At 42.6% G+C, this 13530-nt stretch overlaps 1 protein-coding gene across 3 annotated transcripts in view; it reads left to right on the top strand.

Annotated features, from left to right (window-relative positions):
- Positions 1 to 13530, top strand: part of ASTN2 (astrotactin 2) — an 844134-nt gene that overhangs the window by 366102 nt on the left and 464502 nt on the right. For all 3 annotated transcript variants that reach the window (XM_044389549.3, XM_026513856.4, XM_026513855.4), the window contains one exon: positions 8156 to 8323. In XM_044389549.3, the coding sequence (XP_044245484.1) occupies positions 8156 to 8323 (168 nt within the window). The remainder of the gene's footprint in view (positions 1 to 8155; positions 8324 to 13530) is intronic.

Here is a 13530-nt window from a genome sequence, read left to right as displayed (position 1 = left end):
GATTTTGGCAAAGATTCATTTCAGAGTCACTGCTCTCTGGGGAGATTGATTTGAGCACAAAGAGGAATCTCGGTGCACCCAGAAAATGGGGGTACTTTTGATCCAAAGCCAAGAAAATAAAACAGGGTCCATTGGAAAACTAGAGATGTATGAGACACATGGAATAATGCATTTCTATTCCTTTCCTGTGTATTTATTCTCAGAGTAATGCTAGAACTTACCCAGAGAGAGCTGCTTGCCACTCTTTGGCCTTACTGTGCTTGTGCTCTCTCTCTTTCTCTGCACCCCCTCATTCTCTGCACACACACACTCCCCAATATCTTCTGAACCTCCACTCTAGCCTAAGCATTATGGTGATTGCAGAGTGAGATAAGGCATAGTCTGTTTTCAAGAAATGTACAATCTAGGTGGGAGAATAAGAAAGGGGAAATTAAAAAAATTCATGATTTGCCTTAGATTTGCTAAATCTGAACTCCCTTCCTGGACTGTGAGTGCTCGGTGGACAGACACCATATTTTGCTCATCCAGAGGCTAGGACAGGACCCAGCACATGGTATGTGCTCTATTTGGTAAATGAATAAATCTATGGATGAATGAATAAATCTATGACAGCATATATAGCTGGGAGTTGAGTAGAATATCTTGTACGTATGAGAGAGACTAAGAGGAGCACAAGCCAGATCTAAAGGTGAGCCTTAAGGGGCAAAGGCCACCTCAACTTTTGCCAAGTTCATTGTTCTCCTTTGTATCCTTCCAGATCTAGCTTAAAGGCCATCTCTTCAGCGATTCCTTTCTGACACCCCTTTTTCCTTCTGCTTGTACTCAGAGATGCCCATCCTTGTCAGGCAGTGCTTCCAACACTCTAGGTTGTATTATATCTATCTGTGCACACATTTGCTCTCCCTTGTTAGTCTGTAATTTTCTTGATGGATTCAGTCCATTTATCATTCTCTATGCCTGTTTCTTATGCAAGGAGGGGCTTAATAAATGTTGGTTAAATGAACGTGTGGATTAAGTCTCGGCAATTATGTTTTGTACAGTTACTTCTCCTCACTATCTGATGTGCATCTCCCTGCCACGTGTCCTTGCCCCTTCACACTGAATCCCTCTAGCATCGCTACTTTGATCATCCACACTGAAAGCCTGTGGGCTGAATCAGCGCTCAGGAGCCATGATTTTCAGTTCAAGTTTTGGTTTGGGACTGGGGAGACACTGAAGCGCTAATCTTGTATTCTGGCTCTCAGAGGATAAAAACAAAAAGACAAAACAAAGAAACAAAAACCTTTGGGATCCATGTGGAGGCATTCCTGCTTCACAGTCCCATGAAGTTACTTGGAATTCCTTCTAGTCAAGCACAGAACTCTGATTTCATTAATTCATTCAACAGACATTCTCTAAACTCCTAGTATGTGCCAGGCATTTTACTCAGGGCTGGACTGATAAGGACTAATGAATGAGTCATGACCTCTTCTCTATATGAAAGCACTGTCTATCAGAGAAAGCAAAAGACCTCCCACACTACAAGATTGACGCTAATGGGGGATGCGTAGATGATCAGAAAAGAACCAAGACCACTGTAGAGCTCAGCTTTGTCTGATAACCAACCAAAGCCTCAACTCTCAAGACAGCCTGGAATAATGGGCAGGTCTCCTCTTTGGATGCTGAAAAATGTAAAGTCAGTTTCTACTTTGGCCACTTACTAGTTGTAAAATTGGTTAAATCAGTTTCTCTCTGAACTTTATGTTGTCCTTCTGTAAAATGGTGGGAAATACCTACCCCATAAGGCTGTTATAAGAATTAAGTGAACAGGATGTGTAATGTATTCATCCCAGGGTCTGGAACAGAGAGGGCATTCAAAGGATGGTAACTCCCTTCTGACATTAAACCAACAGTTATCTTGGTAGAGGACCCTTTAAAAAAAGTTGAAAATAACCTACTTTTGAGTCACTCCCTTTTTAAAAAAATATTATTTTACTTATTTATTTCTTTGTGGGAGGGCATGCACACAAGCGAGGGGAGAGGGAGAGAGAGAATTTTTTTTTTAAAGATTTTATTTATTTATTCGACAGAGAGAGAGACAGCCAGCGAGAGAGGGAACACAGCAGGGGGAGTGGGAGAGAAAGAAGCAGGCTCATAGCAGAGGAGCCTGATGCGGGGCTCGATCCCATAACGCCGGGATCACGCCCTGAGCCAAAGGCAGACGCCTAACCGCTGTGCCACCCAGGCGCCCCGAGAGAGAAAATTTTAAGCAGGCTCCACGTCCAGTGTGGAGCCCAACTTGGGGCTCGAACTCACAACCTTGAGATCACGACCTGAGCCAAAATCAAGAGTTGGTAAGCAACTGAGCCACCCAGGTGCCCCAAGTCACTCCCTTTCACAGAGACTCTCTTCTCATATTTAAGAGAGATCTGTTAGCCAGTATTGGATTCAGAGCTTTGTAAGTTTGTAAGACATTCACATAATAACTAAAATGGCTCCTGCTAGTTACGATTTCACAATGTGTGCTGGGAGACTTCACATGCTGTAGCGGACATTGTCATGCTGTGTTCAAATCTCTCATTAGAACATAGTCACTCTTCCCCCAGCTGCCAGGAATGTTGGTGGTCAACCACTTGCTCCGAATCTTCTTGGAGAAATGTCCTTCATTAAAAATGACCACTTCACCCAAGCCCATGTCCCTTCCCCGAGGATAGCCCACAGCCTCTGACTGGTTAATGTGGGGCACAAAGGCCTGACACATTGTCTTGATTCAGGACAACTCTGAAGAACCATCAGAGGTCCAGAACTTCCCCCTGGGATCAGCTGAGGGCTTTTCTCCAACTGCATGGCAATTCAACTTCTCCTTCTGTTCAATTCCACTTGCTCATTTCCTTACCAGGGAACTCCCAGCAAACTTCCTGCATGCCAGTCTCTGCCTTTGAGTCTCATTTCTGGTAAACCTGACTTAAGATGCATTCATTGTCTCATTTAATCTTTATATCGACCCTATGAAGGAAAAATCCATAACCACATTTTTCCTGGGAGATGACTGAGGATTTGTCTGGGTTTACAGAGCTTGTGAGGAGCAGAGGGAAGATCCGAATACATGTCTTGCTCTCTCTCTTCTCTGTATCACTGCACTGTGTAGCTTTCCTGAAGTAGTGGGATTAGCCAAACTCAGCCCTGGGACACAATTCAATATCCATCCCTCAGTCTTTAGTGAGAATAAATACAAGAATTATCCATTTAAACAGCATGACTGTGCTTTTTAAAAGAAAAATCTGTGGTTGATACTGATGTTCGGTGCCTTGCACAGGGACCCATGTGACATGTTTCTGCTTGGGCTTAGTTCCAGAGGGGAAAATATGGCTTTGCAGATAGATTTGCATATCTTCCCTTGCCAGAAATTTGAAATATGGAATCCAGCAGACTTCTTCTTCCTTTTTTTTTTTTATTTGCTTTAGCTGCCAAGGATTTTAAGGCCAACTTCAAATGTGGTCATTTCCTTATCTCTGAGCTTGATGCTATCTATCCCTTAGGCTTTTCACATAGAATCCTTTTTTCATCCTCACCAAAAATCATATTGTCCACTGCGGTTCTACTGAGGAACTCATTTTGTAGGGTGATAGAAATCACATCATCTGTGTGAGTTAGAGAAGATAACGTTGCCTGCCATGCCGTTACTCTTTTTAGGGAATCTTAGGTCCTCAGGGCATTCAGGTAGGGTCTAATATGATCCTGCCTCCCTGGCTGTTGCCTTTGGACCACAGCTAGTCACCAATCAAGAGGAACCCAACCATTGTGGTCAGCCAGCAGGGTCTCTTGTGACCTGGCAGAGAAGTTGCTGTCAAACCCATATGATACCCAGTAGCTGAGTTCCTCTTGGGAAAATTTAAATGGCATACATGGAAAGATTTCATTGGTTGATAGTGAGGTAGAGAGAAGCAAATGCCCAGAGAGAGGCTGAGTCATGTTATTTGTGAAACAATTTAAGATTTCCTGCTGCTGAGGTCTGTAGACCTGCCATAAATCTAGAACCCTCTCCAAGTCCGGCATTGTGGAGCTTGGTCCTAACTGAACTTTTTGTTTTTCCTTTTCCCTTGTGAAATTTGACCTTTACTATGTTTTTTATGTACATTTTCTCTGTTTTTATTTTTTTCATTTATCAAGTTGTTTAAAACTTCAATTTCAGTTTAGTTAACATATACTGTTATATTAGTTTCAGGTGTACAATATAGTAATTCAGCAATTCTATACATTACTCAGTGCTCATCATGATATGTGTACTCTTTACCCCCATCACCTATTTTTACCCATTTCCCCTACCACTTCCCTTCTGGTGGCCATCAGTTTGTTCTCTATAGTTAAGAGTCTGTTTCTTGGTTTCTCTCTCTCTTTTTTCTTTGATCATTTTTTTTTTCTTTCTTAAGTTCTACATATGAGTGGAAATCATGTGGTATTTGTCTTATTTTGCTCAATACACTCTAGCTCCGTCCATGTTGTTGCAAATGGCAAGATTTCATTCTTTTTTAAGGCTGGGTAATATGCTACTGTGTGTGTGTGTGTGTGTGTGTGTGTGTGGTGTGTATACACACACACACCACACACATATCTTCTCAATCCATTCATTTGTCGATGGGCACTCGGGCTGAGCAGCTTTCATTGTTTGGCTATTGTAAATTATGAATTATGTTGCAATAAACATGGGTTGTACATATCCCTTTGAATTAGGATTCTTGTATTCTTTGGGTAAATACCCAGCAGTGAGATTGCTATATCATAAGATAATTCTGTTTTTACCTTTTTGAGGAGCCTCCACTGTGTTTTCCACAGTGGCTGCGCCAGTTTGCATTCCCACCAACAGTGTAAGAGGGGTCCCTTTTCTCCATGTCTTTGCCAACACTTGTTGTTTCTTATGTTTTTGATTTTAGGCATTCTGACAGGTGTGAGGTGATATTTCATTGTGGTTTCGATTTGTGTTTCCCTGATGATGAGTGATGTTGAGTATCTTTTCATGTGCCTGTTGGCCATCTGTATGTCTTCTTTGGAAAAATGTCTGTCTGTGTCTTTTGCCTATTTTTTAATTGTATTATTCATTTTTTGGGGTGTTGAGTTTTATATATTTTTTAATATATTTTAGATACTCTTTATCAGGTATGTCATTTGCAAATATCTTCTCCTATTCAGTAGGTTGCCTTTTAGTTTTGTTGAATATTTCCTTTGCTATGCAGAAGCTTTTTATTTTGATGTATTCCCAGTAGTTTAGTTTTGCTTTTGTTCCCCTTGCCTCAGGAGACATCCCTAGAAAAATGTTGCTATGACCAATGTCAGAGAAATTACTACCTGTGCTCTTTTCTAGGATTTTTATGGTTTCAGGTCTCACATTTAGGTCTTCAGTCCAGTTTGAGTTTAATTTTGTGTATGGTGTAAGACAGTGGTCCACTTTCATTCTTTTGCATATAGCTGTCCGGTTTTCCCAACACCATTTGAAGAGACTGTCTTTTTCCCATCATATGTTCTTTCCTACTCCATCAAAGATTAATTGACCATACACTTATGGGTTTATTTCCAGGTTTTCAGTTCTGTTCTATTGATCCATCTGTTTATTTTTATGCTGATACCATACTGTTTCGATTACTACAACTTTGTAATAGAACTTGAAGTCTGGAATTGTGATGCCTCCATTTTCAAGATTGCTTTGGCTACTCACAGTCTTTTGTGGTCCCGTACAAATTTTAGGATTATTTGTTCTAGTTCTGTGAAAAATGATGTTGGTATTTTGATAGGGGTTACATTAAATCTGTAGGTTGCTTTGGATAGTATAGACATTTTAACAATATTCGTTCTTCCAACCCATGAGCACGGAATGTCTTTCCATTTCTTTGCATCATCTTGAATTTTTTTCATCAGCGTTTTATGGTTTTCAGAGTACAGGTCTTCCACCTCTTTTTGGTTAAGTTCATTTGTAGATATTTTATTGTTTTTGGTGCAGTTGTAAATGGGATTGTTTTCTTTTCTTTTTTTTTTTTTTTAAGATTTTATTTATTTATTCGACAGAGATAGAGACAGCCAGCGAGAGAGGGAACACAAGCAGGGGGAGTGGGAGAGGAAGAAGCAGGCCTATAGCGGAGGAGCCTGATGTGGGGCTTGATCCCACAACGCCGGGATCACGCCCTGAGCCGAAGGCAGACGCCCAACCGCTGTGCCACCCAGGCGCCCCGGGATTGTTTTCTTAATTTCACTTTCTGCTGCTTCATTATTAGTGTATAGGAATGGAACAGATTTCTGTATATTGATTTTGTATGCTGTGACTTTACTGAATTCATTTATCAGTTCTAGTGCTTTTTTGGTGGCATCTTTAGGATTTTCTATATATAGCATCACATCATCTGTAAATAGTAGAAGTCTTACTTCTTCCTTACCAATTTGGATGCCTTGTATTCCTTTTTGTTATCTAATTGTGGTGGGCTACCTTTGTGTATTTCTGCATACATCCACTCACCATTTGTACCCAGTATGCATCCACCCTGAACAGGCTTCTCTTCCTTGCCCTTGAAGAGTGTGTGTGTGTGTGTGTGTGTGTGTGTGTGTGTGTGTGTGTGATGTAATCCATATATGTATGTATGTGTTCATGTATGTATATATGTGTATAGATGTTTATATATGTGTGTACAAATATATGTATATTAAGGGGAGTATTTTAGAGCATAGATTGCAAGGTAGGGTCTTTTGTTTGACTAACACAAGCTTTTTTTTTTTTTTTTCAAGATTTATTTATTGATTGATTTGAGAGAGAGAGCACGCACACACGCAGGGGAAGGGGCAGAAGGAGAGGGAGAGACAGAGAATCCTGAAGCAGATTCCCTGCTAAGCTGGGAGCCTGACACAGGGCTTGATCTCAGGACCCTGAGATCATGACCTGAGCCAAAATCAAGAGTCAGCTGTTCAACCAACTGTGCCACCCAGGCACCCCTGACTTACACAAATTTAAGAACAATTTTATTTTTTTATTTTTATTTATTTTTTTTTTAAAGATTTTCTTTATTTATTCGACAGAGATAGAGACAGCCAGCGAGAGAGGGAACACAAGCAGGGGGAGTGGGAGAAGAAGCAGGTTCATAGAGGAAGAGCCTGATGTGGGGCTCGATCCCAGAACGCTGGGATCACGCCCTGAGCCGAAGGCAGAGGCTTAACCGCTGTGCCACCCAGGCGCCCCTAAGAACAATTTTAAATCATTATTTCCAAATTGCTTGATTACAATCAAAATCTGAATTTTTAGCCTCTTGAAGAAAACCTGACATTCTTGTACCACTGGCTTTTAGATCCATTTGGCAAGAGCTGGCTGGAGCCGGCCCACAGCTACTCCAGTCTGATAGAACCTGCAGTGCCAGGCCACCTCAAACTCCATCGTTCCCCAACATTAAGGCATTTTCTATGGTATAAGTGCGGCTTTTTTTCTTAGAGGTGCTGTGGATTTCTTTGAATTTCTCTCTGTCCCCATACCTCCCTCTGTCTCTCTCTAACTGAATAAAAAAACAAAATCTAGGCCAGGAGGCCAAAGCTGCTTAGCTAGTCTTTCCCATTAATATCACACACCTGGCCCCTGTGGGCATTAATGACCCCTGTTAGGGGTGGAGGTTGGGGGAGGATGCCTGGGTGACAGGGGTATTAGCACTTTTTTTTTTCTTTCAAATTTTAATGTTTAAGCATTCTTTACTAGGACAAGTCAAGCCCCTGCTAAGCATAGCATTTTATCTACATTAATTTATTCCATTTTTACAATAACGAGGTGGGTTCCGTTGATATTCCTATTTACAGATGATGTCACCAAGCCCCAGAGGCATTGAGTGACTTGCACAAAGTTAATGGCAAATAAGGGTGGATTCTGGATTTGAACCCAAGTCTCTATGGGTCTTAAGGGCCCGACTTCTATCCACTAGGCTGAACTGTCTCTGTGGCCAATTTGTCTCTTTCTCTCCTGGCTGCCGATACCATGACTAGCATATAGTAAAAATGCTCTGTCAATATGGGCAGACGAGTGAGAACAGGGGTACTGGGGTGGAGGGTTGCTTGTACGCACCTGTCTGTGTTCCCGGCCTGCAGCATCAGCAGCAAGACACATCTGCATCCTGCAATGGGGGAGAAAGTAGCTGTCTTTCTCTCTGTTCACCCACAGGGAGCAGCTTTGTGGTGAGTGAAGGGAGCTACCTGGATGTCTCAGACTGGCTAAACCCGGCCAAGCTGTCCCTGTATTACCAGATCAACGCCACCTCCCCATGGGTGAGAGACCTCTGCGGACAGAGGACGACAGATGCCTGTGAGCAGCTCTGCGACCCAGAAACTGGTGAGCCGTGGGCTAGGCTGGGGATGGAGGGAGGGAGGAGGCGGGCTGCAAGATGGCCTGCATGCCTTATACCTGAAGAGTCATGGCTTCTGAACCATGGACAAGGGGTTTTACCTGAAGGCCCTCAGTTACATTGGCGGTTACACTGTGTGCTGCCATCACTGGGCCAGGGAGAAAGTTCTATAAAACCACAGAATCCCAGAAGTAAAAAGGACCACAGAGAGCATCTGATCTAGTTTGAGCAAAGCAAGGTATCTAACAACATCAGGCATCCCTGAGCTCAGATCCTATCCACTTCTTACTAGCTTGGTGTCCTTTGTCATGTTTTCCAGCTTTGCTGAGATATACTTGACATATAACATTCTGTAAGTTTAAGGTGTATGCTGTGATGATCTAATATGTGTATATACTGTGAAATGATTACCACATTAAGCCTCATTAACACCCCCATCATTTCATATACCTTTTTTATGGTGATAACATTTAAGATCTACCCTCTTAGCAATTTTCAAGCATACAAAACATCATTGTTAACACTTCAGTATGTTGTACCTTAGATCCCCAGGACTTACTCACCTTAAATGGGGAGATGTTGGTCACAGGGTACAAACTAGCTGGGTGTTCTTCAGAAAGACACGTCCTCTCTCTGAGTACCAGAGAAAGAACATAGCATCTAACCCACAAGGCTGTTGTTAGGATTAAATGAGATAATGCATGGAAATCCCCTACCATATTTATTCATTTACTCATTCATTTGACAGGTATTTATTGAGTAGGCAGACACTTCCGTAGGCATTGAGGATATAGCAGTGGACAAAATAGGCATAATCTCTGCCCTGATTAAGTTTATATTCTAAGGAGACATTCAGTCTGCACTGTCTAACAAGGTAGCCATCCGCCACAGGTGGCTATTTGAACTTTAATTAAGTAGAATTAAATAAAGTCAGCATTCACTTCCCCAGTCACGTTAGCCATCTATCAAGTGCTGTGTGGCTCCCTGTGACCCATGGCCACCTCTTGGACAATGCAGATGTAGAACATCCCCAGCCCTGCAGAAAGTTCTGTTGGACAGGGCTGCAACAGACGAACAGGAAAGTCTGTGCACTGTGTCAGGTGATGAGGCATGCTGGGGGAGAGCACACAGCATATGGGATGCTAAGCTGGGAGTGAGAGTGGAGTGGTCAGGGGAGGCTTCTCTGAGAAGGGGACATTTGAGTATGCACCTCGAGGCAAAGATGGAGGAAGCCACATGACTACCTGGGGGGACAGCGTTCTACGCAGAGGCAATGACAAGGGCCAGCATGTTGCAAGTGGGAGTTCAGGAGTGTGCCATCGGTTCAACAGGAAGAATAGCATGGTTAGATGGAGGTGAGAGAGGAGAGGAGTAGGAGGCAAATGTGAAAAGCAGAAGATTGGGTGGGGGTGGCTGCAGGGAGTTATATAGGATGACAAGGACTTTAGATTTTACTCTGAGTGTGATGGGATGTCACTGGAGGATTCTGAGCCCAAAGAGTAACATGATGTGTACTGCATTTTAAGAGAATGACTCTGGCTGGTGCATGGCAAATTGACTTTGTGTTCAAAGGAACTCTTATTCCATGTAGGCAAGAGTTGGCAGTGGCTTGAACCCAAAGGGGTAAGGGGAAAAGATGGTCAAATTCGGGACATGTTCAGAGGGTAGATTTGACATGACTTGTTATTGGATATGGAAGGTGAGAAGTAGAGAGGGGTCAAAGATGATTCCAAATGATTCAATCCAGACAGTGGATGAATGGACGTCTCTTTCATTGAGTCAGAGGATGCTGTAAGAGGGTCGGGATTGAAGTGAGGGGGATCAAGGATACTGTTTGGGATGTATGACTACTAAAGATGACTACTAAACATCAAGTAGAGATAGAAAATAGGCATTGGGGTCCAAAAGTCCATTTCAAAGAAGTTTTAGCTGGAGATAGAAATTTGTGAGTCAACAGCATACACTTGGTATTTAAACCCAGGAGACACTGTCTTATTTATAGCAACTACTTAGAAAAAGGACAATCTCTTCTTCATCATTGTTGCTCATTAAGTGCTGGTTACTAATGTCTACAAATAGGGAAATAGGAGTTAGAGAGAAGAGAGTTGCCAAGGTCCCAGAGCAAGTTAGAAATTAAGCTGTTCTTGCTCCCAGTCCTATGCTCTTCCCTACAACTTATATGGAACAACAACTCTCTGGAACTTCATCTCTTTCTTCATTAACAAGAGTCTGGCCATCTTGCCTGGAAAATCCATTGCACAATGCCCATGGGGCAGCCCCTGTGCAGAGCTGAGGACTCTCAGTGACCCAGGTCAAGAGTGTGCTCCCTCTATCCTACCTCTTCTCCACTTCTCCATGGGGCAACAGTTCAGGAGTGAAGAGAGAGCTTCTCTAGGCTAACCCTTGAGTCTCTCCAGAGCTGGGCAAGGATTTGGCTCTCTAATCACCATCCCCTCTTATCCTTTAGTTGGGAGCCTGTTTAGACACATTTTTGCAGCCTGTACATAGGTCTATTGGGGAAGCTCTGTGGAAAATGCAATGCAGCTCTAGTGTACCATTTGACCAGACAGCTGAATCTTCTTTCTCTTAATTAAAGCATTTAGGCGTTAAGGCACTGTCACCCTAAGCAGTACCTCTTTATTCCCAAAACAGACACACACACACACACACACACACACACACACACTTGATTATCCTCACACAACATCCAGGAAGGCCCTTGTGGAATTATGTGCCTCTGGATCTGATCCTGTACATTCTCTCTCCCTCTCTCTCTCTCTCTCTCTTTCTTTCTTTTTCTTTCCTTAAATAGCAGGCAGGATTATTGGCGGGAGGGTCCACCACCTTTCCTTCCCACACAAAGCCGCAGCTAGCAGAGTGGTGAGCACCTGAGGGTCTGCCCTTCTGGTTTCCAGGCTGATGTGCCTTCAGGTGCAGGTTCGTTGTTTCTGATGATCTTTTCTGTTAGCTGCAAGCTTGAGGGCATAATTCCCAACAGTGGGTCATTCAGGAAGGAGGCATGTGTTAGCCAGCTTTGGAAATGATCTACTCTCCCACCAATGTCACCTAGAATTACACACACACACACACACACACACACACACACACACACCACGCCCCTTGCAGAGCTGAAAATGCTACTAGAATCCACTGGGTTGACCTTCTCAACTTTATCACTGACAAAACTGATGCCAGAGAAGAAAAGTGAGAGGATCAAAGTCACATAGCCGGCAGGTAGAGAGTCGGGATTCAAACTCCGGAGCCTGTGCTCTTAACCAATTCTTCTGAAGCTTCTGCAGGTCTAGTGTGGGTTTAAGATTCCACGTTTCTAACAAGCTACCAGGTATTGCTGATGCTTCTGGCCAAGGACAACTCTTGGTGCACCGAGGCTCTAAACATTCTTCCTCCTAAACAGTCCTCTCATTTTCCATAAGAACAGGAGAAGTCCTAGCTGCCACATTTGTTTATTTATCTGACAAAGCTATGCTCATGTCTGGGCCACTTTATTTTCTACCTCTTTCTGTCACATACCTTGAACTTAGGTACACTGAGGGTCCTGAAGGCATTCCCTGAAGTCACCATACCCTCTCATGCCTACATCCCCTTGAAATGTCTTTCTCCCCCCTTTTACTGGGAGATCAAGTGTTCTTTTCTTTCTTTTTTTTTTTTTTTCCATTCCATTCAGCCCAAAACCCTGACTATATTGAAGAGCCCTCCTCTCTGCTCTCATAGCCTCTGTACTTCCCTATGTCATCACCACACTATAAGCTTTCTTAAGGGCTGGTGAAAGGGGATTCAAAGCATGTGTTTTACCTATCCCTGTATCTTTAAAACTTAGCCTAATGCTGACATATAATTAGTGCACAGAAAATCATGAAAGAATGAAGGAAGGAAGGAAATTTTTGTGCTCCTTGACACAAAGTTATACAACAGTTTTTAGTTTCTTCCTCTTACATATGAACTCAGCTTAAATATTTCCTAACTCTAGAGAAATGGTGTCACCAGGAACCATCAGTAGTCAGACAAGCTAGAAGGCTCTGGCTTCATCTTCACAATCAGCCATAACCCTAAGAGCACTCTCCTTGTGGACTTCACTCTGCTCATCTCCGCAATAGTCCTCTCAAACACCCCATGCAAAGTTTGACCTTCTGACTAGAGTATAGTCTCCACTTTCTACCTGAAATGTCTCCCATTCTTTAATCATCTACTTTGTAAAATTCTATTCACTGATTACCTCTCCTTTCCTCTTGGTAGAATGGATGACTTCTACAGCATCATCAGAGTGCTCTGTTGACTAAAAATCTGATTAAAACTTGAGTTATTGTTTGGAAATTTGCCTACCCTGCTAAAATGTAAGCTCCTTAAAGCAGGGACTGTATCTAATTTGCTCCTGTATCCTTCCCATCCCAATGTCCAGCAAACCACCTTACTCTTACAAGTCACTCAAGGCATAAATGGATGGGACTATCTACAGGTAAGGAGTAGAAATGGGAACATAAGATCCTTGAATATATTTTCATGGGTCTTGACTCAGACCCATTTTGAAAAATTTATTTCAATTTGTTAGATTCAATTCAAGTAAGATTTTCTTAATTCCACAACTCATAAGTCTTGTGTGTTAAGTGCTGTGGGAAATCACAGACAAATTGGACAATGTTCCTGCCTTCATGGATTTCACATTTTCACAGGGATAAAAATAATATGCTCATATATAGCTATTATAAAAGACACAATGTGGGATAAATCAAGAACAGGCATTAACAAAGTAGCTCATGCCTGGAGAAAAGGGAGAAATATATTCTGGATGGGGATTTCAGGAGATACATCATGGAGTGCGTGACCTTTTAGCTGAACCTGGTAGAATCAGTGGGGAGGATGAGTAGGTGGGGTCCTTTCACAGAGGGATCTTAATGATTGAAATCAAGAGGAAGAAACTTTAGAATTATTCCAGGAACCAGAAAGCAGTGTAGCTGGGCTGGCATCTAGAGAATTTGCTGCACATGACGTGGCGGAGGAGAACTAGGGAAGAGGCAGGTGATGAAGTTGGAAAGGTAAGATGAAGAGAACTCACAGAGAGCTAAAGATCTGAAGATTCTGAGAGCCACTAAGGGATTTAGTAAGGCTATATTGCTCACTGGAAAAGGGAAACTACCTTCCACATCTGTCCAATTATTTGGGGGAAAATGTACCTGTC

This window comes from Ursus arctos, unplaced genomic scaffold (assembly GCF_023065955.2).
Source record: "Ursus arctos isolate Adak ecotype North America unplaced genomic scaffold, UrsArc2.0 scaffold_18, whole genome shotgun sequence".
Lineage (NCBI taxonomy): Eukaryota > Metazoa > Chordata > Mammalia > Carnivora > Ursidae > Ursus > Ursus arctos.
Note: the sequence above shows the minus strand (reverse complement) of the source record. Positions and strands in the feature narration are given on the sequence as shown.